Below are 27,522 nucleotides of genomic sequence, written 5' to 3'. Positions count from 1 at the left end.
TAGAATTATCACGTACATGAAGACGTTAATGCCTGAACTGCGTGTAAATTGGGATAAGTTGTCTGCGTGCAAGCAAAAGAAAGATGAGAATGTGTCTGACTTTTTCACGAGATTTGAAGAGACTTTCGTCGATCATAGTGGTCAGGATATGGCTACCGAAGGTGGTCAAAGATTGTTTGTAGACAAATTCGTACATAATTTGCTTCCTGAACTGTGCAATAAATTGAAAGATTCAGAGAGTGCTTGGGCTGTTTCCACGTCAGCGCAGATTTTAGCCACAGCCCAGTACTACGAAAATAGGCGCAAAGACGAGCTAGATAAGGCAGATAAAAAGACTAAAGATTTAAAGACCAAAGTTCTTCTCCAACAAGCCTATCCGCCTCGCACTCCTAGTCAGCCCAATTATCAGCAACCACAGCAGTATTCGAGAAACGCGCAAGGGAACGAGTTTTCCCATCAGCGTTTACCGAACGGCCCGAATCAGTGTGCCTATTGCAAAGAAGAGGGTCATTTCAAGAATAATTGTCCATCTCTGGCACGACGTCTGAATGGTGTTTCTGGTATCCGATATCTAGTCCTATGCCCCTTTCTGTGGGCCCATGCGAATTAGAAGCACCCCTCATCCTTACAACAGGTTGTGGCGAAAATTTGTTGGGTTTGGATTTGTTAAAAAGATTATATGCGACTTTGTACTGTTCTCCTTCGGGAGTACAACTTACCCTTGGTAAGAAAGTGATTTCCCCAATGTATTTGTCAAAGGAAGATACTCCAACCGAATTGTCATCTCTTCCAGATATACTTTGGGCTACCGGTTCTAATGATGTAGGTCGTTTGGAGATAGCACCGTATGTCATAACACTGAAAGCCAATGTTAGTTTGCCACGTATTCCCCAATACAAGATCTCTAGCGAATGTGAAAAGGCGTTGTTAGCGATCATTTACGATCTGATTGAGAAAGATGTCATTGAGTTAACAACAGGCAACATTTGTAACAGTCCTATTTTGCCTGTCTTAAAGCGTACTGATCCTTCACAGCCCCCTGTATACAGATTCGTGATTGATCTCCGAGAAGTAAATAAGATCGTTGTACCGCAGTTTCCAGTCGTCCCCGACATTACTGCCTTATTGACAATGGTTCCAGCTTCAGCCACTTGGTTTTCGGTGATTGACCTGAAGAACGCTTTCTTCAGCATCCCGATTGCCGAGGAGAGCAGAGACATTTTTGGTTTTAATTTAGGAGGACGAAGCTTCCGCTTCAAACGCGCTCCTCAGGGCTACTGTGAAAGTCCATCTATATTCAGTCAAGCTCTGAAGACACAACTTGATACGATTGTTCTACCTGATGGTGCGACTCTGATTCAGTATGTAGACGATCTACTGATCGCTGCAGATACTGAAGAAATTTGTAAGCAAGCCACACTGTCGTTGTTGCGTCATTTATGTGACATGAAGCATAAAGTCTCTCTTTCAAAACTGCAATTTTGCCGACAAGAAGTGACCTACCTAGGTCACATCTTATCGAAGGAGGGAAGGAGACTGACCCCAGAAAGAATACAGGCAATCGCAAGATTGAGTGCCCCAAGGGCACAGAGAGAAGTTCGGGCTTTCTTGGGCATTACATCGTACTGTAGACAATGGATACCGAATTTCTCCCTATTGGCCAAACCTTTGCTGGCACTACTCTGCAAAGACACACCCAATCCTATGCCTTGAGTCTGAAGATTGTCAGACAAGTTTCCATGAGTTGCGCGAAGCATTGTGTTCGGCTCCTGTGTTGGGCAACCCCGACTACAGTAAGCCTTTTACATTATATGTCCATGAGAAGGAAGGTTGCGCATTATCAGTACTGACACAATAACTTGGGGACAAACAGCGCCAATGCGCATATTTCTCAGCGTCTCTAGATCCTGTAGCTAAGGCATTACCAAGTTGCTTGAGGGCCACTGCTGCAGCAGCTGTCTGTATTCGACAGTCTGCTGGGTTAGTCATGAATAATACTCTGATCGTTATGGTCCCACATGCAGTAGACATTTTACTAAACAGAACAAAGACGCAGCATTTAACTAGTGCTCGACTGTCCAGCTATGAGCTGACACTGTTAGCGAGCCACATACACATAAAGAGGTGTGATACACTCAACCCCGCTACGTTATTGCCCATTCCGGCAGAGACAGATGAGGTTGAAAAACATGAATGCTGCTTTAGGACAGAAGAAGAGACAAAAGGGAGAGTAGACCTGCAGGACACACCCCTTCCTGAATGTAATGATAATTTATGGGTTGATGGTTCATGCTTCAAGTTGCCAAATGGTGATACAACTGCAGCATATGCTGTGACAACATTGCACACTATTGTAGAGACCGCACGCATCCCCCAGAATTCTGCGCAAGCAGCAGAGTTAATAGCACTTACAAGAGCATGTGTGTTGGCAACAGGAAAGCGAGTGAATGTGTATACAGATAGCCAATACGCCTTTGGCGTAGCCCATAGTTTTGGAAGATTGTGGCGTGAACGTGGGTTCCTGACGTCACATGGTGCAAAAATCCAACATGGTCAGCTAGTTAACGAGCTCCTCGAGTCACTGACCTTGCGACTACAAGTTGGGATTGTAAAATGCAGTGCACACAGAAAGATTCAAGATGATGTTGGTCGGGGGAATGCATTTGCAGACGAAGTTGCGAAAGAGACCGCAAGGAACACAATGAGTCGGATGTATGTTGTAGGTCCTGCTAGATGGATCCCTGATGTGGGTATGTGTGAGGACACTATTGAAAGTGTGAAGTCCATACAAGCTGATGCCACTGAAAAAGAGGTGAATGAATGGAGAGAAAGCAAGGGAAGATTGGATGCGAATGGTTGTTGGGTCGAATTGTCAGAACACCAACGATGGCTGTTACCCGACGCATATGTACTCGCAGTGGTGACAATGGCCCATGGAATGGCGCACATCAGTGTAAAAGGAATCTGTAAACTGTTGGCCCCAGTATGGCAGAATAGTGGTATCCCGAAATGCGCAGAGAATTTGGTCAGGAATTGTATGGTGTGTTTGAAGTACAATCCCGGTAGAGGGACCCCAACTCCAGCTGGTCATTTCGAGGTTTTGCAGCTCGATTTCATCCACATGGAGAGGTGCAACAATCTGAAATACGTGCTTGTTGTTTGCGCCTTCTCCAGGTGGGTGGAAGCGTATCCCCTCAAGGACAACACTGCCTTGTCAACTGCCAAAGCCCTTGTCAAGGAATTCTTCCCTAGGTTTGGGATGCCTAGAATGGTCTGGAGTGATAATGGAAGTGAATTCGTGGGACGGGTGATGAAGAGAGTGTGCGAATGTCTAGGCATCCACCAGAAATTTCACGCTGCGAATCACCCCCAATCAGTGGGATTAGTAGAGTGCTACAACGGCACGTTAAAACTGAAATTAGCCAAGATCCAAGCCAGCACAGGCCTTAAATGGCCTGACGCCCTGCCTTTAGCACTCCTGTCTACCAGAATGATTGTCCATTCTAGATTAGGACTCAGCCCTAGTGTTTGGCTGCCCAGCTAACATCTGGGGCGTCCCAAGGCCAAAGAGGCTAACCGCAGTAGAGCATCCTGTACTGCTTGACTATTTTCACGAATTGACAACTAAATTGCGTGTTTTACACCAACAGGTTCACAGTTCCTCTCCGCCAGCCTCTGACGATCCAGGTCACTCCATTGAACCCGGCACCTGGGTACTGGTGCGGAATTTTCAGCGCACGAACAACGAACAGCCCAGGTGGACCGGACCGTACCTCGTCCTTCTTTCCACAAGATCAGCCGTTCGGGTGGAAGGAAAGAAGAACTGGATCCACGGGACCCACTGTAAACGGGTCCCTCTGCCTCTTCCATATGACCGGTGGGTCCTGGACGGAATCGCTGACTCTGAGACCGAAGCTGTACCTCGCTTTGCACTCTTCAGCGATGCACGACTGAAAGGAACTGGTACAGAAAAGGAGAGTGATCGTATTTTGCAAGGATTTGTGCCTCCGTCAATGCAGTTGGACACTACAGAACCTGAAACATTGTTCGAAGACCACACTGTACCTGGGAAACAACAATACAATCTGAGGTCAAGAACAAGAGACTAATGGAAACAAATTACTACGATTCTCTCTTCTCCTAAGAACTATTTTTGATTTTACAGCTCTCTCTCGCCCAGGGAACTTGCTCATTTTTGATTTTCGAACAGCCATCCGGTTCTGCTGCTAGGGTCGCTGTTGACAGTCTGAGGAGTGCAGCTGGGGACGCCTAGGTCAACGGTTCTGGTCGGTCTGAGGGAATTACCCCGGACTGAACAGAGCGCACTCCTTGGCAGAATCAAACTCCCACCGCGGGCAGCAACTAGAGGATGGAGTTTCCGAGGGTAGAGAGACCTGTTAGACCCACGAACTTTAAAAAGCAAATATGCACTGTGATGGCCAGAAAGAGATTCTTGATAGTATGTATTCTACTGTTGTGCAGCATAACGATGTTCTTGATTAGCTACACTCTATCCACGTTCCAAGTTACCTTTGTAAATAACACTCAGCCCACACCTCCTCCTACTGTTCCTCCACACTCCTTTCACCCTTTGCTTGAACAAGAGTCCGCCAGAAGACTAGAATTTGTAAATAACTCATTCATCCAGCTCCTACACCAGCACCAGTCTATAATGAACACATCGAACTGTTGGATATGTGGACTTATGCCACACACAACCGATAAGGGTATCCCTTACTTCGTCCTGCCATTCGGTTACTATGGTTCTCTGTGGGCTTTTCAGACAATGTTCCTGTTTGCCATAGAACCATATCCCCCACGTCCCACAGGGAGCAGTTCCAGCAACAAGGCACTAGTGGCAGGAGTAAGTAATATGAGCAGGGATATCGACACGTATCGAACGATTCCCAAAGATGAGTTTACCCCGTACAGTAGGTGGAACATCACTAAGTATGGGATTTCCTTAAGTGAGAGCCAGAAAACGAAGAGATACTACCCAGTTTGGGTAGTACCCCACCGAGGTCAACTATGTCTGCAAGGTATTGGCAGGGATCCCAAAGCACAGTTGGGGAAGAGCGTATGCACAGAAACGTACGTGTTTGCATCCCGAACTTCCCCTCCATTCTTGGCAGCTAAGGGTACATACTTCATCTGCCATGACAAAGCATACACTTGGTTGCCCCCTGACTTCTCGGGCACATGTTTTATCTCGTTTCTGCTGCCACCCACCTATACGGCCGGGGCAGATTACCATCGGACAAGGACAGTTAGGGGTGTCGTGAGTCAAGACGACACTGCGGGTCAAGAATTTGGTGACTTCGCAAAGGGTTTTCTGCCCTTTTGGGGGCCTATGGTGAACAGCAGGAACATTCGCCAGTTACCAAGGGTAGTCGAATCCGCCGTGACCGAAACGGCCGGTGCCCTTAGTAATTTGACAGCTGAGCTCCAGTCGGACCGGCTTATGACTCTTCAGAACTGGGTTGCCCTAGATGTCATACTTGCAGACCGTGGTGGTGTATGTAGGGTGATCCAATCCAGTTGCTGCATTTTCATCCCTGATAATGCTCCGACAGTGTATCAGGCCATCTCCAAACTGCACAAAATCTCTGATTCCCTTCATGTGGATAAAGGGGATTGGTCCCTGCTAGGGTGGTTCTGGGAACTGATCTCTGCCTGGGGATGGAAAACTCTGATCTTCATTGGGATGATCTTAGCCGCTCTGTTTATGTTCTGCCTGTTCGTGCAGTGCGCTCCTGCAATATGTGGCCTCTGTGCTACTTCATGTGTAAGGAAGCCTGTGTCCAGGGACGAATTGAGCAACAGAATGATGCTACAGCAGCATCTCCATGAATTCATTAATACAGATTTGGACTCAGATTAGCATGAGTTATTGCCTAATATGAGGGCAAAAGGAGGGTCTGTGGTTCCGAAATTCTGGACCCTGCTGTGATATGGTACCGAGGTCCAACACTCGTATCACAAAATATCGTCGTACCATGACTAATTTGGTATCGGCAGACCGGTAATGATTAGGACATTATCCCTGTGCATTTGCGTCGTGATTGAGCGATGCCAACACCCTCAAATCGTGGTTTCCGTTCTGAACCCTCGGACTCCATTTTGTGAACGGCATCCATCTTATGCCTTGCCCTCATATAAGTCAATTGATTAAGGTAGAGCTTGATCTGAAAGGACACGCACACCTTAGCTGACTTCCCCATGACCTGGCCGAACTGACTCCACCGCCTCCAGCCAAACCTGTTTGGGCAGCTCCTCGCCCAGTGGCTGAGTAAGATCTCATCAAAGCACAACATGCCATAAACCATTCACCACATACAGACCATGTTTTCTACACACATACACCTGTCCATGTTCCTTGTTTATGGCCAGTTTTATGACAAGGAGGTGCCCTGTTTTATTGGGGTTTCATCGATATCCGATTGTTATTCCGGGCTGGGCTGGGTCATCTATCACAAACTGGACATCTAAAATATGGGTTGACCAACATGACTGTGCGTTTTGCTCTATTGTGTAAATATGTATATGGCCGTATTGTAAACTCAAGAATTCTTGCCTGAAGTGTAATATCGTATATAAAAGGAGAAGGCTGGTTCTGTAAAAACGAACAGTCTCCTGAGAACTTACGGCCTGTGCTGTCGTGCTTCTAGGACACATGTTACTTGGTTGCAGCAAATAAAACTCGATCTCTGACTTCACCTAGAAGACTCTTGGTTTCTGTGGTCCGGAACAGGGAGAACTCAGAGGTCTTCGGGTGTTATCCCCTGGCACCACCGGGTTCCTAAAAACCCGGCACCTCACCACTGGTCTCTTTTTGCAGTAAACTGATACTTTGCCAGTCTAAGGGTCTATGTACAGTTTTGACTGTTCCTCTTCAATAGGATCAGGGTGAAAGAGTTCTTCTTCCACTGTCCTCTGTTTTGGAGTCTAATCCTTGAGTTTTGCCTTTTTTGGGTCGACATTTGGTTTTGGATCGACCGGTTTTGTTTGTTTCATAGCTTAGGTATCTTTTCAGCCTTCTTCGGGTCGAGGCTTGGTTTTCGGATCGACCGGACTTGTAGGTCGGATCGTTTTTTTTGGAGGTTCGACCTTTTTTGGTTGTTTGCCCTTTGTCGAATCGATTGGTTTCTTCGAATCGATTGGTTTCTTCGGATCGACTGGGTTCTTCGGATCGACTGGGTTCTTCGGAGCAGTTGTGCCCGGGTCGATTGGCTTTGGCGCTACCTTTTTTGGTTGGACTGCTTTCGGTTCGTCGACTTTCGGTTTCGGTTCGACCGGCTTTTTCGGTGCGACGCTCGAGTCCACACGCCTTTTCGGGTCGACGACCTTTGGTTGTAAAGGCTTACGCGGTACGTCAAGCCTCGGCTCGGCCGCCTTTGGGTCTGAGATTTTCGGTACGATGACCTTCGGTCCGACAGCCTTTGGTTTTTTGAGAACGTGACTTGGGCCTGGAGTGTCAAAAGGCTTTTTCTTGGTATTCGTAGCCGAGCTTGGATGCGGGGCTATTGGATCAGTGTCTTGATCTTGGCTAAGGCCTGTTGGCGATGCCTCGACCGGAGCCTTTGTTCTCAGTAGAGTGAGTTTTAAGGGCATGTTACTCACGGTTCGCTCCTGCTGGATCTGCTCGTCTTCCGAATCGGACTCGACAGCCACGATCTCTAGATCAGAGTTTTCTACGTCGACGAGCTCTTGGTTGTCGTCGAAATTTTTTTACGGGTCTGGTGCTGGTCTCTGCATCTCTTGCCTAGCGGCCCGTTGATTCCGGATCGTCTTTTTGGAACGGAATTGGGCACAAACCAGGCAATCTTCTTCTTTATGGTCCGGTGACAAGCACTTGTTGCATACTGGATGTCTGTTGGCATGAGGGTACTTGGAATGGCATTGTGGGCAGAATTTAAATGGACTCCGTTCCATCGACGATAGGCCCAAGTGGCGTCGAAAGGCCCAACGGACCGCGTCGACGACCGGAGAGAAGAAGGAAGTTTAGCCGAGGTAATAGGCACCGAGCGGAAACAATACCGTTGATTCCAAAGGCCTTTTGGCCTTTAAAAAAGTTTTGTTTCGATTCCGAACTTCGACTGTAGGAAAAACATCCGAACCCAATGGCGGAAAAAAACAATCTGAAGATGGAGGATGCCCATGCGCACTGTAGTCCAAGGGAGGAGCCACCTATCTCGTGATACTTCAAAGACTCTTCCAGGACAACAAGGTGCAATCATCCGGACCCAACACTAGGTGGCGATCTATGCACAGATATGAATTCAGCAGCCCACATGCCTCGAACCTAATGTTCTCATTTATATATGTCATCTATATATTTCACCCAGTGTTGTCTTCTATATAACTTCTTGCAGACACATCATCTCTTTCAATGTTTTCACCTTCAAATTAACTGACATGCATATCTGTTCAGAAAAGTCCAAGGCTGGAGTCAGTGTGCCTTCCTATTACCTAACATTAACATAGATGGAGTTCACTGGCCATAGTAACTCTGGAGGTGGAAACTCATACATTGTTGATATGCCAGGTAGAGGTGCCATTGCCTTTAAATGAAAAGTGACATTTTCCTTGATATTTCAGCTTTGTAGTGATGGTTATTTAATGGCAGCTACACCAGCTCACTGCAGTGGGGATAAGTAGCACCTGATTTCATTGTCCTTGCATGGAGCTGGCCAACTCACCATCACTTATAATAGATGAGTGTTATGGCTCCATAAACGGCTATAGTGGTTGCTTCTATGTGTAACCTAATATAAGTTAGGGTCTTGCCTTATATTTACTCTCCTTTTGGAATATTGGCTGGAGTTATAGAAAGATTTTTCAAGTTTGGGTTGGTTTGAACAACGAATTGCATGGCACCCGGATAAAGATACCTATGTGAACTAAATTGCCAAATGGGTCAGATATATTGATGACCTTCTCATTGTATGGGAAGGGACCAGTCAAGAATTTGAAACATATTTCCAAATTCTGAATTCGTCAAGTACCAATCTGAAATTCACCTATAATATCAGTAAAACGAAAGCAATTTTCCTGGACACAGAAATATATATTTGAAATGACCGAGTTGAAACGACTCTACACAGGAAAGAAACTGCAACGAACTCGACATTACATGGCAGCAGTTTCCATAAATCTTCAGTAAAGGAAAACATCCCATACAGGGAATTTTTAAGATTGAGACTAATTTGCTCAGAGGAGGCAGAATGGAAAAAGACTAGCTATGCAATGGCACAAAGATTCAAAAATAGGGGGTACAACAAGAAAGTCATTGAAAGAGGTTGGAAGAGGGCGAATGCAAAAGAAAGGAGAGAAGCCCTAACATCTAAACGGAGATACACTGAAACTCCAAACAAAGTAGAGGACAGAAAAGTAAGATTGATCCTCGACTATACAAGGGAATCCAAACAAATTGTGAGCATATTAAGAAAAAATTGGAAACTGTTACAACTAGATCCTACAACAAGCAAAATAATAGGCAAACAACCCCAGATAACCTATAGAAGATCTAAAAATCTCAAAGATAGACTAGTACAAAGCCACCATAAGGATCACACCAAAAAACAGAAAGGAATACAGTGAATGAAAACAAAAGGTTTCATAAAATGCCAGCACTGTAAGGTGTGCCAAATAGCAGTGAATAAAAAGGAAGTAACAATGCCGAACAATAAGACATGGAAAATAAAGGAATTGATAACTTGCCTAAGTACCCATGTAGTATACGTGATAGAATGTCCGTGTGCATTGAAATATATCGGAAGCACCAAGAATGAATTAACCCCTTCGATGCTGATGACGAGCTGAGCTCGTCATGTATCGCGGTAATTTGTAAATTGCCGCACAGCGCAAAAATCGCCGCAGCAGCGATGCGGTAAAAAAAAAGAATCCTGGAACATGTAAGAGCAACAGTGAATAAAGACAGAAATAATGCTGTGGCTAAGCACATGGAGACCTCACACAATGGTGACTGGACACTGTTAAAGTTTTATGCCTTGGAAACAATCCTCCCACATGAGAGGGGGGGAGACAGAGAAAAAACTGTAAGATGTCAAGAATCACGTCAAATATTAAACTTCAGGACAATGACCCCGATGGGTCTTAATCAAAGTGAGGAACTTTATGTACACCTCTAATGTGAATGTTGGTATCAGTTTGTTCTTTTGAGGTATCAGATTAGACAGAGTATGCAGTAATGATTAGGAATACATTGTAAATAATGGGAAATGAAAAAGAGAATTTAGAGATTATGCATATATAACAATTAAGAGGACTAAGGTCATTCAGATTAAGAAAAAGGAGTACACATGGGCACTAATATACACTACGTCTCAGCCATAGAATGGTTCACCGCAGTTTAGCCCACTAGAGGGCATACAATGTGTGAGATAAGATATATTAGCCCACTGGAGGGCACAAATGTAATCTGAATAACAATGTATTCAGTTGTATTGATAGGATGCACTATCATACGATATAGTAACTTGAGACATATGATGATAAATTGTTTCTGAACAACAATCAGATGAAGGACCTTAACCACAATGTTAAAAGAATGAATGTTAATGCATTTTCAATGATGATATTTCAAACAGCAGTCTAATAATTGAAAAAAACTACAATTCCCAGGTCACTTCCGCTTTCTGAAACAGGAAGTGACATAGTAAGAAGTAAACAGTTTGGCGGTTCCCTGATAGAAATAGGAGGGTCTCAAAGATATCTGCGTATTAACCGTGAGCAAGCTGTGTGTGTACAGCGAAACGCATCGGTTTTATGTGCTGAATTACTGGAGACTATGAGAAAATAAACGGTGGGAATACGTAAGGAACTTTGTGAGTGCGTATTTAATTCTTCCGGTTGGAAGAGATGTGCGGAATTAATTAAGGCTGGGCTCGGCCGAGAAATATCGCACCGGAGAGAGAAGCGCCAGGGGTCTTGCTAAACTTGGAGCCAGACTGGATAATTAAAAAATAAATAAATAAATAAATAAATAAATAAATATATATATATATATATATATATATATATATATATATATATATATATATATATATATATATATATATATATATATTCAAACATTACTATACACAGGTATAGAAGAGTGGACAACGGGGAGGCGGTGGGCATGTGAGGAATCCACAGGCAGATGCTGTATCCACCAGAAAAAGCGTTACCGAAGGTAAGTAACTTGTTGTTCTGATGGATACATCTGCCATTGGATTCCTCACCTTGTGAATAGATTCTCACAGCAGTCCCCACTCCTGGAGGAGGGTGTCCACTCTCCAATACCAGAAAATCCTGGAGGACAGAACGCGCAAAGTGGCCGTCCCTCCTCACCTCGGTATCCAAGCAGTAATGCTTCGCGAAAGTGTGGAGGGAGGCCCAAGTTGCCGCCCTACAAATGCCCTCAACAGGAACACCCCAAGACAAAGCAGATGTAGAAGACTTTGCTCTAGTAGAATGGGCTCTTATACCCTCTGGAGGTTCCTAACCAGCCAGGGAGCAGCAGATCTTGATGCATAGTATTATCCATCTCTTAAGTGTGCGCTTGTGCACAGCTCTTCCTTTTCTGCAACCAGCAAATCCAACAAACAGCTGGTCATCCACTCGATAGTCCTTTGTCCTATCAAGATAAAAGCTCACCGCCCTCTTAGGGTCCAAACGGTGAAGCCACTCCTCCTCCTTGGAAGGGTGAGGGGAGGATAGAAGGTAGGAAGGGTAATGGACTGTCCTAGATGGAAGGGAGTTACCACCTTAGGCAGAAAAGCAGCCATAAGAACCATTCGTTCAGCATGAATGGTCAAGAATGGGGGCTTTGAACTAAGAGCTTGAAGCTCACTTACCCTCCTTGCCGAGGTAATTGCAACTAGGAAAACCGTCTTAAAAGACAACAACCTCAAGGGACACTTACGTAAAGGTTCGAAAGGGGAACCCATTAAGATAGTAAGCACCAGATTCAATTGAGGCACAATAAAAGGAGTGGGAGGAAATTTATTTGTAATTCCCTTCAGAAATCTCAAAAGAATAGGAGATTTAAAAAAGGACAGCTGATCGGCAGGCAGAGAAATGCTGACAGCGCTGAAAGAGAACCTTTAACTGTGAGCAGAGCAAACCCTTGATGCGCTAAAGAAAGAGCAAAAAGAAGTATATCTGACAAACGAGCCTTTAAAGGGTCAATGGACTTCTCCCCACACCAAATCGCAAATTTAGACCATCTGTAAGAATAGATTGACTTGGTGGAGTCACGCCTGGCCGATAGAATGACATCCACCACATCATGTGGGAGAGAAAAGGAATTCAGGTTGCCCCGTTCAATCTCCAGGCATGAGGGTGTAAGGTCTGGAGGTGGGGGTGTAGAACCTGCCCCTCCATCTGAGAGAGGAGATTTGCCCTGAGAGGGAGACGGAGCGGCGGGCATGAGGAGAGGTGGAGAAGATCTGTGAACCACACCCTTCTTGGCCAATCCGGGGCGATCAATATAACTTGGGCCCGGTCTTGGCGAATCTTCCTCGAACCAGAGGAATCAAGGTTATGAAAAGAAACACGTAAAGGAGCTGCGAGACCCAACTCAACTGAAACGCGTCCCCCAAGGCTCCCTACATCGGAAATTGGAGACTGCAGAATGACGGGCAGTGAGCAATCTTGTGAGTGGCGAACAGGTCCACCCGAGGAGTCCCCCACGTCCGGAAGACGTGACGAACCACCTCTGGATGAAACCTCCACTCGCGGTCGGATGAGAACTGCCTACAGACTGTCTGCACGCACGTTCAGAACTCTGGCCAGATGATTTGCCATCAGACAAATCTGATGGTCCTGAACCCAGGACCAGAGACGCAGAGCCTCTCTGCAGAGACACTGCGACCCCACTCCTCCCCGTTTGTTGACATACCACATCGCAGTGGTGTTGTCCGTCAGGACTTGAACCGACCGCCCGCGAAGGGAAGGGAGGAAGGCCTTGAGTGCGAGACGTATTGCCCTCAACTCTAGAAGGTTAATGTGAAGTAACCTTTCCTCTGGAGATCAAAGACCCTTGATCTCCAGATCCCCAAATGAGCACCCCACCCTAGAGAGGATGCATCCGTTATCACTGTGGCAACCGATGGAGGTAGATGGAAAGGCTTTCCTTGAGACAGATTGCCTTCCACACCCCACCAAGATACATCCGCCGCAGCTTCTCTGGAGATCCTCACAGACTCCCTGAGATCTCCGTTGTGTTGATACCACTGCCTGCGGAGACACCACTGGAGTGCTCTCATGTGCCAGCGTGCATTGTTGACCAAAAGAATGCAGGAAGCCATCAGACCGAGCAGGCGAAGGACCTTCAAGACTGGAACGACCGGTCCATTGTGAAACAAAGGAATCATTTCCTGTATGTCGCGAATACGTGGGGGGAGGGAACCAACACCGGAGCCGGAGAATGCACCAGCGACTCCAAGGGCGAAGCCTCACCTTCTGAAACACCAAGTGAAGGAGACACCTCATCTTTTCTATGCCTCCTCTTAGGCGACTTCGGCCTCGACTCAGAGTCCTTACCGGAGTGATGAGGAGATCCATGTCTTTGCTTCTCATGCTTTTTCTTCGCTGACCTCGAAGCAGGACCAGAAGACGACTTCGAAGGAGACGCCGTGCGAGACCTCGACCTGCTCGAACACTATCTCGAAGTCTTCTTCTCTTTTCTACTTTTCAACTTCGCCACCAGAAGTTTCGCTTCCCTCTCTCGAAGAGCCTTCGGATTAATCTTCTTACACGAAGATCAGCTTTTGACATCGTGGTCCGAACTCAGGCACCAGATACAGTCTACATGAGGGTCCGTAATCGGCATCATCTTGCCGCACTCCCCACAAGGCTCGAACACGGTCTTCTTAGTCGACATCTTATGCGAGAAACAAAGAAGCAAGAGGCCAAACAGAGAAAAACAGTAACAAAGTTACCAACAGCTACAGAGGTTCCCGAAACCGCTAGCGTCGACGACGCGGAAAAAGGGAACTGATGTCATCACGCCGACATAGGCCTAATAAAGAGTCAGTGACGTCAGTCGGAGTCGTGCGCGATGCCGTGCTCCTATGACGTCGTCCACGCTGGCGTGCTACTAAAGAATTTCCCGAACGTTGCTAAAGCAGGGGATATTCAAAAGGTGAGGAATCCACTGGCAGATGTATCCATCAGAAAGGGGAACATTTTACGTTCCACTAAGAGGTTTATACAGAGTACACCTTTCCTCTTAATCCTGTGGAACGCATGTCTGTAGGTGAAAATCTGTGGACTCACAGGACACCTATCTCTGGCTTTAAGTGTGTTTGATCTCTGCCTTACATGAAGTCTCTTCAAATCTGTGGAAATGCAAGCACCAACATCTTGTTACCCCACTCCCTTAACCTCTGGGCAAAACCACCATCTCGGTTTTTTTGTTTTTGAACCCAACCAACTTTCAAGGCTGAACTGCAGATAAAGCATCAACTTCCTTTCAGGTTGCTCATCTTTGGCAATGCAATACTCTTTGGGAGACTACATTCATTTGTGAGGTTGAAACTACTTTTAACATTGAACCTCTTTTTTTGTTTTTAAGGCAAACTTCTGGTTAGGGTCGATCTTCAGTTTTGAGCTGAAAGAACCAGTTACATACAAGTAACAAAGGTTTTGGAACTTGAATCTTTTGTAGATTTACATGCTCTGCATTATTCTTTTATCTAGAGCGGGGGGCCTCCAAAGTTTCCAATAGTGAGAGCTACTTCTGATCCGAGAAAAAAGTTCTGAGCTACTACCTAATTTATGTATTAGACAGCCACACAAAAAATATCAAGCTACTTAAACACTGCCCCTAGAGAGCCCAGTCCTGATGCCGGAAGCACACACCAATAACGGCTGGGAAGATCTGCTGTGCAAAGATTGTGGAGCTGTTTGGTCCGCAAGAACCAGTGTTGTGCCTTTACTCTCCTCTGTGAATCATCTGTGAGAAGCGTTTCAATGATTTTGTGGTCATGCAATACACAGGAAGACACTATTCACATTTACGCAAAGTGGAACCTGAAAAACATACATTTTCTGGCTAATTGCCTAATGTTAGAAATGGGACTTCTGATTGGCTAAGGTTTGCACCAAAGCCAGGCAGAAACCATCACTAATCAGGATAAGGGAGTTACACTCTTAAAATAACCTCTGCTCACCCCCTTGGTAGCTTGGCACCAGCAGTCAGGCTTATCTTAGAGGCAGTGTGTAAAGCATTTGCACATAACCAACAGTAATACATTGTAAGCACTACAGACACCACACCAGTTTAGAAAAATATCCAATATTTTATATACTCAAGACAAGACCAAATAAGTTTAGAAAATCCACAATACAGTACTTTAAAATTAGTTATGTTGTAAGATGTCTCTAAATTGCAAAGATACGTTGAAAACACAGTTCCTTGATGTCGATAGCTCCGTCCGGTGCTATCAAGGCGTCGTGAACAAACAAATCCAAACAGTTCTGGCTGACAGCCGCGTCGTGGGTCAGCTACTGTGTTGGGAAGACCCGCAAATAGTACCTTTCAGAGATGCAGGTCGTCGATGACCTCTCGTTGTCACACCCATTGCAGGTCGATCTCCTCTCTGATGGGACCAGGAGCGCAGAAGTTGGTAGGTGTCAGGTGCTGTGGTGCAAAGTGCTGGGGTGCGGTGTGTGGTACCCACAGCTCGCGGTGCGAGCAACGGCTTGGTGGCGGCGTCAGTGAGACCAGGGTTGCATTAAGAGAAGAAGTCGTGCTCGCCACGGTGCAGTGGCAGTGTCGCTGAAGCGCGTTTGTTGTCTGACAAATGGAGTCGAAGGCACCGGCGTCGGTAGGCCAAGGCTGCAGTGCGGGATGAGGGCGGTGCGTCGTGTAACTTTATGAGCGGTGCCCTCGAACCATGGTGCAAGCAGCGGGGTAGAGTCTGGCGTGGAGCGACGTCATAAGGGATACCAAGGCGTCGTCGTGAAGCGAGGTGGTGCGGAGCGAGCAGCGGCTCAGTGGCGGCGTCCGCAGGCGTCGTCGGTGAGACCAGGATCGCTGTTCGTTGTTGCCCTCTGCGGTGCCTTCAGGTCACGGAGTCTGCAGCAGCTGCGTAGACTGTGTCGGGCTTGAAGTTTTTGCTGTTCCTGAGACTTCTTGAACAGGGGACAAGCTCTACCTCAAGCCGTTGGAGATACTCAACACAAGTAGAGAAAGTTCAGTCCAGTCCTTTCACTGCCCAAGCCAGAAGCAGCAGCAGGCCAAAGCAGCAACACAGCATAGGGGCAGTACTCCTCCTGGCAGCTCTTACAGCTCTTCTTCTTGACAGGTTCCTTGATTCCAGCGAGTTCTAAAGTCTTGGGGTCTGGCCCCAATATTTATACCAGAAATTCCTTTGTCCTCTGACAGTTTGGTCAGTCTCGGAGCACTTTGTTTACAAGACTCCTGCTTTTTTTTTGCCAGTGTAGGTCAGGGGCATCAGACGCACCACAGGAGGTGGAGCTAGCATTGTGGGAGGCAGGCACAGCCCTATTCAGACCCAGGTGCTACTCCTCCCACCTATGTGTAGATGTGTCTATTCAGCCCTGCGCTGACTCACCCTGTCTCCTGGAGGGATGTATGTCATTACATCGCACACGAATACCACGCATACCATTACAACGCGATTATTACTACGCAATGTCAATGACAACGCCATGCCATTACTTCGCAAAATTTTACCACGAGTATGCCTTTACCACGCATGCCATTACAATACAAAGGCCTGCGTGTTAAAGCTATACGGGTGGTTACATTTTGCAAGATAAGTGACAACCCTACCCCTACACAACCCTCCCCTGACACCCAGTCCTCTCCCTAATATAACACTAAACTGCCTTGCACGACCCCCTCCAAAACTACCCAAAAAAAAGACACTACAATACTACCCTAAAACACTATATTATACAAACACTACACCTCCACCTTAAATTCTAAAACACTACAAACACTACACTACCCTAAACCCTAATGCACTACACTACACACTACCCTAAACCACAAAACACTACACCCTACAACACTACCCTAAACCACAAAACACTACACAAACACTACCCTAAACCCTAAAACACTACACAAACACTACACACACACTACCCTAAAACACTACACAAACACTACCCTAAACCCTAAAACACTACTACACTACCCTAAACCACTACACAAACAGTACAGCACTACCCTAAACCCTAAAACACTACACAAACACTACCCTAAACCCTAAAACACTACACTAAAGCCCAAAACACTACAATGAAGCCTAAAACGCTACACTACACACACACACTACAATACTACCCTAAAACACTACACTACCCTAAACCCTAAAACACTACACTATACAAACAGTACAACACTACCCTAAATCCTAAAACACTACACTAAAGCCCAAAACACTACAATGAAGCCTAAAACGCTACACTACACACACACACTACAATACTACCCTAAAACACTACACTACCCTAAAGCCGAAACCACTACACAAACACTACAACACTACCCTAAAACACTACAACACTACCCAAACTACTCCCACCCCTACACTACCCTACACCACTACCCACACTAGTCTCACCCTTACGCTACCCTAACACCTAAGACACCTACTCCCACCCTTACACTACCCCTAACCCTCAAACACTACAACACTACCCTAAACCACTACCCACACTACTCCCACCCCTACACTACCCTAAATCCTACTCCCACCCCTACACTACCTCTAACCGGGAAACACTACGACACTACCCTACCCTAAACCACTACCCACACTACTCCCACCCCTACACTACCCTAAAACCTAAGACACTACAACACTACCCACACTACTCCCACCCATACACTAACCCTAAAACACTACAACACACTACCCTAAACCGCTACCCCCACCCCAAGCACAATCAGCCTTACCTCTTTCCTCTCCGCGTTGCCGTCTCTGCTCCCGGTTCCTGCTTCCAGGGGCGGTGCACGTCGTCGTGAGGAAAAAGCCTCAGTTTCCTCACAATGACATAGATAGCCATTACATCGCATGCGTTGTAAAAGCACATATGATGTAATGGCACCAGTAGTGATGGTACACATAGTGATGGCTACACGTAGTTACATCGCATGAGTTGTAACGCATGTGAAGTAATGGTGCGCGGAGTAAAATCCGCGTTGTGATGGCTGTTCCCCCTAATTGAGTCTCCCCCAACCCCTGTCACTCACAAACCAGACCGACAATTCACAACCTCGCAGATGCAGGCTGGATGGTTAGGCAAGAAAATACCTACTTTCTAAAAGTGGTATTTTCAAACACAATGTTAAAACCAACTTCACTAAAAGATTTATTTTATCATCATTCAGGCATACTAAATTCGAATTTCTACCATGTTCCCTGAGTCAGTTAGGATTACAGGATGTTATAATCAAACGGCCCACTCTGGCCTATGGGGAACAGGTAGCCTTCACTCAAGTAGCACCCCCAAATCTGTGGGGGTCTCTCCCTGGGCACAAGTATAAGCTGCTGATGAATCAGCTAAATTCAAATGAAACTATTCTTTTCAACTTTTCATATGGATCAGGCTGTGCACGATCCATTTCAATTAATGTTGTTTAAACTAGTACAGGTAGCCTTGCAATAGTGAAAAACGAAGTAGGCTGTAATTCACTATCCGGACAGGCCACACACACCAGGGCATTTCCTACCTTTCACATACAATGCACCCTGTCCATGGCGGTACCTTGGGCTTACCTTCGGGGCGATTCACATGTAAAAAAGGGAAGGTTTAGGGACTTGCAAGTGTATGCACTAGCCAAGTCGACATGGCAGCGCACAGGCTCTGCAATGGCAGGCCAGAGTTACACTTTACGGGCTGTTTGTGTGGGTGGCACAATCCAGTGCTGCAGCCCACCAACAGCATTTGATTCATAGGCCCTGGCACTCGCAGTGCACTTTAGTATGGACTGACAAATCAAATAGGCCAATCATGGAAACACCAATCCATAACACATTTTATACAGGAGAACCTGCACTTAACCACGGGTCAGTAGTGAGGAAAGTGGGCAGAATCATTACACCAGCAAAAACAGAGTCAAAAACAGAGTCAAAAACAGGAGGTCAGAAAGCAAAAAGTCAGGGGAAACAAGCCAAAAGATGCTAGGTCTAACACCCTAAAATCCATGTGTTGATATCCAGAGATTGTCACTAACTAAACAATTTAAGATTGAGAAAAGGTACATGCACACTTCATAGTGCTCCACATGTAAACATACTACTACAGCCATCCCTATTCCCATAAGTATACCTCTGAGTCAAATATAAAACACAAATTCATGAATGAAGAGATCAATTTAGGAAGTTAAGGACCTCTAAGGAGAGAGTAAATAGAACAATGGAGTATACGAGAACTTGGATGAAAGAGAAAGAAGAAATTATTAAAAAGATGGAAAGTAGGAATAGAAAGAATGATGGGAGAGGAAGAAAAGAGGGACAGAAAAGGAAGGAAAGAAAAGATGGAATTTGAAGAAGGAAAGAAAAGATGGAATTTGAAGAAGGAATCAAGAAAGCAGAAGACAGGGATAGAAATGTAGAAAGGGGAAAGAAAAGAAAGAAGGGTAGAGAGGGCCACAGGAATGAAAGAAAAACAAATTAAGGTAACAAAGAAAGAATAAAAACGGAACAAAGGAGAGAAGGAAATAATAGCAGGAATAAAGAGGAGAAGGAAAAGGAGCAAAATAAAAAACAATAGGAAAGAAGGAAAAAAGCTAAGAAGGGGAATGAATACGGACAGAGTAGAAGAGATAGAGGATAGCAAAGGCAAGATGGAAGGAAGGACAGAAGGAAATAAAGAAAAAGTGAAGAAACAGTGTGAGAGCAAGCAAAAGCAAGAACGTCTGAAGAAACCAAAGAAAACGAAAAAAACAAGGGAGAAAATGTAAACAAAGGGTCAGAAAAAGATGAAGAGAAAGAAAAAGATAAATGGGGAGAGGAAAGAAGAATCAAAGAAAAAAGCAAGAGAACATTAAAATGAATGAAAAGGAATGAAGGAAACAGATGGAAGAAAAGAGAAAGGAAGAAAAAAAAGACATGTAAATACATTGCAACAACTCCAAATATTTTACTGCCTGTGACTTTAAGGAAACAATTCCCATTGAAACTGGTCATCACGCATGCCATATTTGTACTGTGATGGTTTTTGAACAGTGTGCTCCGAGGCATGTATTAATTGTTTACGTAAAGCTTATCAGCGAAACTTTATTTTAACAGGACCCATTTTCTGGCCTCAAAGCTACATTTCTTGAAATGCAGTAACCGGCCTCGAGCTACTCCAACATAGACTGATCCACTTGTTGGAGACTCCTAATCTAAAGACTGGGTCCAGAATTTCTTAAAAGTTTTAATTAGTTGAAGGTTTTACCACTACAATGGCGGACTTAGTGTAACTCAACCATAATAACCACAATGCCACTATATATGACCATCATTTTTTATTTTTATTCCACTGGTGTGCTTGGGGGTGTTTTGGAAGGGCTCAAGAGAACAGGAAAATAGTGACCATATGAAAATATTCACAAAGCAGCAAAGAACGCCAAGGGTACAGTTAGACACTGAGGAGAAAAGTTGTATTACCTAGGTTGTTAACAAGGTCAGAGAACGTATACTAGGGTAGTTGTTTTTGAGACGCCTCATCAACATTTTATTGCATACGCACATTATTCAAATTTACTTCGTACTACAATCGAAAGTTTGGTTCCAAAGCCTCGTTTGCAAGTTCTGTTTTCTAGAAGACCATAAGTCCAAAGATTGCTATGCGTTTACATTATTTGACCCAAAAAGTCTAGTTCCTAGTGAAAGAATTTTGGTATCTTTAACAAAGATGGATTTGACATGAGATTCTAAACTCAAGAAACAAAAGAAAAATGGGCTGGCATTGCAATACACAAGTTCGCTTTCAGTGGAAGAGGATTAGTGTTGCTTCAGAGAGGGGGTCATGGTGAACACCAGTCAGATTCCAAACTGAAAGAATTGTCCTCTTATTCATTGAAAGTGCAGGAATCTGTTCCCAAGAAGACTCTACAGACTATAATGGGACTCAAGTTCAAGAATTTAGAGTGACTTTCAGAAAGAAAGAAGGCACACAAGTCTATATAAAAATATATACTAACTCAAATGAACAAGTTACATTTCATGACATCCGGTGAATATTTAGTTGCAGTACTGCAATCTGAAAAAATAATTGGTTCATAAAACTGCTGATGTGAATATAATTATGGAATTACAGTACATACAAAAAAACATGAAGATGTACAGACAATAGGCACTGCATGTGCATCAATATGGAAACAATGTTTTTAATCAATGAGCACAAATGAAAATGATGTATACATATCTGTGCAAGGCAACGTCACGTGCATACTAAAATAACAAAAAAAAAATTAACCTGAAGGTTGAGCTGTTCAGTTGCAGCACAAAGTCTTTGTAGGACATTTAGTGCAGGATTACTTCCATCCATGTTCTCCGAATTAAAATAGCGTTCCACAAATTTATGCGCCTGCTCCTTTATCCAACCTCTAATTTTTTCACTACAGAAAGATGCAAATTATTAGCAATAAGTAAATCCAAGAAGTAAAAAAAAACACTTGTAATGTAAGGTATATTTGCAGAGCACTGTTTGTCACCTGTGAGAGTATTCAGGTACTGAAGAGCATCCAGGCGCTTCTCTTAACATTTAAATAAGACAGATTGTCAACTCAGATACACCAAGTATCAAGAATTTTTGTGTCCTGAATGTTTGTGTTACATGCATAGAAGGAAAAGTATTCAATTTTTGACCATTAATGTACACTTTCAGCTTGTCACTTCAAATGGTTTCAACAGCGTACTGCAGTGACATCACATTTATAAAGAGCAAGTTACTTAACTTCGGTAAAGCCTTTTCTGGTGGAGACTATATAACCACAAATTACGTACTTTAGAATATTTGCCTGGCACCAGACTAGGTTCGAAAATTCTTGAGCAGTACCTCTGTGTGCTGGTAGATTGCACCCATGGAGGAGTGTTGGATGCGACATGCACAATGCCTATAGGTGCCACATCAGTGGGTTGACATCAGTTTCTTTTGTGAAAAATTTGGTGACCATAGATGCAGACCCACATGAGAATGGTTGTGACAGACGTCAAGGACAGGCACCCCAAGTGCTAAAGCAATAGTGGCAGAATTAGCTCTCTTGGAGTGAGCCCTCAAGTCTTGTAGAGGCTGCTTCTTCGCCATCGTGTAGATTTTAATGCAGAGTGCGATCCATCGAGAGATGGTCCTCTTCTGCAATGCCTTAATATTCATGGTTCCAGTGAAACCAATGAAACATTGATCATCTAGTCAGTGTTCCCTGATGTGAATGATCAATATAAAAGCCTAGAGTTCTCTTTGGAGCCAACCGATGGAGCCTCTTCTCTTTAGGAAGGTAAAGGGGGGCAAATAACTTCAGAAGGGTGATCACCTGACTGACATGAAAAGGAGTCACAATCTTAAGGAGAAAGTAGGCATACCTTCGGAGAACCAGTTTGTCATGGTAGAAGGTAGTCTATGGATGGTGAACTGAAAGAGCCTGAAGCCTGCTCACCCTCCGGGCCAATGTAATGTTCACCAACAAGACAGTTTAAGGAGTCAACAGCCTTAGAGAGCAGCGATACATGGGTTCTAAGGGAGGCCACATCAGGTAGGTCAAAACTAAATTCAAATACCAAAGCGGCTTAATGAAAGGTGAAGGTACCAACGTGCTGCAAACCTGGTGACTTTATAGAGAAGACCGATCCAGCAACTGCAAAAAAGCTGAAATAGCGGACACCTACCCTTTAATAGTATTCGGAGCAAGGCCTTGCTGGGCCAACTTTAACAATACCTCTGACAGTTTGGCATGAAGTGGGTTAAAGTGCTTGCCTAAATACCAAGCCCCAAACTTCTTTCAATAGTAGGTGTATACCGATATTGTCGAGTAATGGATGGCTGCCAGAATAACAACCTCGAAAGGAAGATCGAAAATGCTCAACTGTTGCTGCTCAGTCTTCAAGCATGAAGGAGTGAGCGTAGGTTGATATGCAGGACGTGGCCCTGCTGGTGCGACAGAAGACCCTCCCAAAGGGGCAACCTGATTGAAGAACAGATTCTTATGCCCAGGTGCTCAGGATTGCAGCTTGGGAAACGTCAATGCGCAAATTGCTAATTTCACTGTGTGCTCTCAGCGGTAGAAAATAGATGTACCCAAGTATGAGAAAGCGCCTCTTTTGACACACAGTTAGCCTCCCACTTTTTGCCTGGAAAATGATGTTTCGATTGTAATGCACAGGGTCCCTGTCAACCAGGTTCCATGTGCCAGTGCTTCTTCCCTAAAACTGCACCATGATAAGCAACTTCAGCCCCCTGGAACTTCCTAGTAAATGGTACCCTTGGTACCTAGGGCATGGGAACCGAAGATCCCCTAGGGACCCCTCATCAAGGCCATGCCACTGCAGCTTGCATGTCTTAGTGCAGTGAAAAACGACAAAGTCAACATGGCGCACTGCCAGGTTGCCATGCCAACCAGCACTGCCTAATGTATTGGTATGTCACCCCTCTAACAGACCTTACAAGACCTAAGGCAGGGCACACTGCATCTCAGGTGTGGGCATATCTGCATGAACAGATATGCCCCTACAATATTTAAGTCTATTCCTTAATATCCTAAGTACTAAGGAAGCCATAGGGAGTATATGGGCTGGAAACTCCACAACTCAAATTCCCCAGCACCATGATGGCTTCACTGAATCCAGGAGTGTTTGTTACCAAACAACTCCTGTTAATAAACCTACACTGATGCTGGTGTGGCATTTATTAAAATGTGTACCCAGTGGGCACCTCAGAGTGCCCGGTTCAAACCCCCACTTTTTGCAGGATAACCAGCGGGAAAACTTAAAAGGTGGTGTGCCCTCCCTCCGCCAACCCCACTCCTCAGGGGCTGGAGATGCAGTAAAGCCCACTTTTCAGTGCCCTCCATCTTGAAGATAATGGGACTTATCGTATCAGGGCTAGGGCCATGTCCCCTCCCACAGGAGGGAGGTATAATAGTGGGTGCTGACACCCCATGTAAGGAACTTATTGGTCCCTACCTGTTACTCCACTATCTGTAATGCCTGAAATCTAGTATTTAGGTGGCACCCCAAGACACTGAAATCAGATAGACGACTTAAGAAGAAGAGCTGTGCAGCAGCAAAGACTGAAGACGCCAATTGACTTGGCCCCAAGCACTACCGGCCGGTCTGCAGACCTCAAAGACCCTGCTGAAGAAGAGCGACTCCCCACAGACCAGCGACCTCCAGAACCCTGGGAAGACTGCCTGCCTTTCAAAAAAGACTCCTGATCTTTCATGGCCAGCGAACATGTCTAGAAGAAACCATCTTCAAAGAAGAAGAACTCTGCCCCTTGGAACCATGAACTATCCTACGGATCCACCTCTGCACAAGACACCCACGGTCCGAGTCTAGGTGGTCAGCCGATCCTTTGAAGGTTCCCCAGCGTGTCTAAGTCCACCGAGGCCGACACTTGCCAGACTCCTATTCGACATCTGAAGCCTCAACTTGAAGACTCCCTCTTACCACAAACTGCCCAGTAAGAATTTTCCGATGCCTAAGGTCACCCCTGCACCTGAAGCACCGGGCCTTGAAGACCTCCACCATCAGTGTCCTAACGTCCATTAACATCTCTACTTACCTGAACAGCTGTGGGTTTCCTTCTTCCGGCCTCCTGTCCTGAGCCTGCAGCCTTTCTTCAAGAGCAATCTCCCCCACTGGTTAACATTTGAAAATGTTTTACAGTTCACTGCAGAAAGGGATTTTGTCACATTTTGAGGAGTAAAATCCTCACTCAGAATACCGCTGCTGAAATTGCAGCTGCTGTTGTGCAACTAAAAGCCAGACAATTGAAGCAGGTTAGTTCCTCTAGAGCTTTGGACATTTGTTGCTGGAAACATGTTAAGTGCCACTGCAGACAGACACTTAATCATTTATTCCAAAGAGGTGCTGGGAGCCTCCAGAAAGAAGCAGTTGAAATTCATTCAGACACCATGGAACTGCTGGCCAGGTACTCTTCCCCAGGGGTTGCCCTATAGCCCTGGAGGAAGCTTTCAAAAGTTTTCAAACTTTTTTCTGTGCTCTCTCCTTATAACATGAAAGAAATGGCTCAAACACAATTGGCCCAATTTACTTGCAATTCCCTGGTAAAGTGGTACTATATGTGCCCAGTGAGACTGCGCCCCTGATTGAGACACCCACTTAATTAGCCTTTTGCGAGAAAGTGCCCTCGTTTTGCATGGTTGTCCCCACTTTTTGCTAAACTGCTGATATACTTTGAGTGTGCCATGGGTTCCAGCGAAAAAGATCTCCTGGGCCTATGTTCTTTCCCTAAAACTGCATTAAGACAAGACCCATTTGGCACTCTTTGATCACAGGTCAGAACCTTGTAAATGGTACCACAGGTAGGGATGGAGATTATATATATATATATATATATATATATATATATATATATATATATATATATATATATATATATATATATATATATATATATATATATATATATATATATATATATATATACATACATATATATATATATATATATATACATATATATATATCTCTCTCTCTCTCTCTCTCTCTCTCCTACTGACGGTCGCCAGTAGGTAGTTCTAGTTAGGACCTAGTTTCCATAGGAAATCTGCAACATTCTATTTGGAATAACTTTGGGGCCGGTCGACGAATACACGCGAAATTCTCCAAGAAAATGGCCTGCTCCGCTCCATCCCTGAAAATTTGGGGGTTATTTGTGAAGCGGGGGCTGAGAAAAAAGGGGGGTACAAAAACGTGTTTTCCCCATGCAATTTTCCATAGGGACCTTTAGCCGGGGCTACAGCCGAACGGCTGAACGGAATTACAGCAAATTTGGCAAAAGGGTAGAGTTTGGTTTGCAGATTACCCTTTTTCTTAAATGGTGTAAATCCAGTAGTTCCTGAGAAAATCATAAGTAAAATCATAGATTTATCTATAGATTAAGTACAGTACTCTGCACTGTACTCTGTACCTTCCCGAGCACAATATTCATGCTAATTGGCTGTCAACACTCCAAACCAGGAAGTGTTGGCAGCCATCTTGTGCCTCGGTAGAACCGAGGCACAAGAAAGCAGTGAAACAAACGTGCAAAACACGCAAAGGAGGCAGGGTAGAAACACCCTGACCCCCTAGGCCTGCTCAGGGGTCCCATAAGGACCCCCAAGGCCCGCAATTATTATCATTTTTTTTAAATAGCAGGGTACTCTGTACGGTACTCTATACTGTACCTTCCCGAGCGCATACTGGAGGTTCCTGGTGGGCTAGCTGGCCCCCAGTATGCAAGGGGAATTAGTTCCCCCTCTGCAAACGCGCCAGGGGGCTGCGTTGCAGAGAGGTGTAAAAAGGGGCATGGCCTCATTACACCTCTTCCAATGCAGCCCCCTGGAGCATACTGGAGGTTCCTGGTGGGCTAGTTGGCCCGCAGGGACGCCAGTATGCAAGGGAAATTAGTTCCCCTTCTGCAAACGCGCCGGGGGGCTGCTTTGCAGAGAGGTGTGAAAAGGGACGTGGCGTCATTACGCCTCTCTGCAACACAGCCCCCTAGCGCATACTGGAGGCTCCTAGTGGGCTAGTTGGCCCCTCAGGGACCCCCAGTATGCAAGGTGAATTAGTTCCCCCTGTGCAAACGTGCCAGGAGGCTGCGTTGCAGAGAGGTGTAAAAAGGGGCGTGGCCTCATTACACCTCTCTGCAATGCAGTCCCCCGGCGCATGCTTCAGTGAGGTCATTAGTGATATCACTGACCATGTCATGAGTGATGTAATATGTGACGTCATCAGCAGTGCATTGCGGGCGCACAAGTTATAGTTAGCTGAACTAACTATAACTCGGGAATTTCAATGGTTTTGTATGATTGAAATGTCCGGCTAACTAGAACATGTGTGAAACCTATAGTTTTTTTCAGTGAATTTCTAAGGTTTTTTAAATGCTAATTCTTAACTATAACGTGGCTGAAACCTATGTTTTTTTCAATGAATATATATATATATATATATATATATATATATACACTTGAGCAAAAGGAGATTGCACCATTCTGCCCACAATAAGATGTTGATTGACCTGATTACTGTATGTTTGGAGAACAATTATTTTTTGTTTCTAAATCAAATTTTCCAACAGATCAGGGGGGTAGCCATGGGGAGACTGCTTCTCTCCCAGTTATGCCTGCCTTCACATGGGCATGTGGGAGGAGCAGGTCCTCCTGGTTAAACACAAGAGCACCCTTGATAATCATGTCATATGCTGGTACAGATTCATTGACGATTTGCTTGTCATTTGGAAGGGCTGTGAATCTGAGGCACTGGCATTTGTATCTGAACTAAACAGAAACGATCTTATAGATAGAGTTCACGGTACAAGCCA

General features: G+C 45.0%; 1 protein-coding gene across 15 annotated transcripts in view; it reads right to left on the bottom strand.

Moving 5' to 3' along the window:
• Positions 1-27,522, bottom strand: part of TRIP12 (thyroid hormone receptor interactor 12) — a 1,206,981-nt gene that overhangs the window by 384,275 nt on the left and 795,184 nt on the right. For all 15 annotated transcript variants that reach the window (XM_086944059.1, XM_086944047.1, XM_086944048.1 and 12 more), the window contains one exon: positions 21,457-21,598. In XM_086944059.1, the coding sequence (XP_086800185.1) occupies positions 21,457-21,598 (142 nt within the window). The remainder of the gene's footprint in view (positions 1-21,456; positions 21,599-27,522) is intronic.

This window comes from Lissotriton vulgaris, chromosome 11 (assembly GCF_964263255.1).
Source record: "Lissotriton vulgaris chromosome 11, aLisVul1.2, whole genome shotgun sequence".
In the NCBI taxonomy this organism is placed as follows: domain Eukaryota; kingdom Metazoa; phylum Chordata; class Amphibia; order Caudata; family Salamandridae; genus Lissotriton; species Lissotriton vulgaris.
Note: the sequence above shows the minus strand (reverse complement) of the source record. Positions and strands in the feature narration are given on the sequence as shown.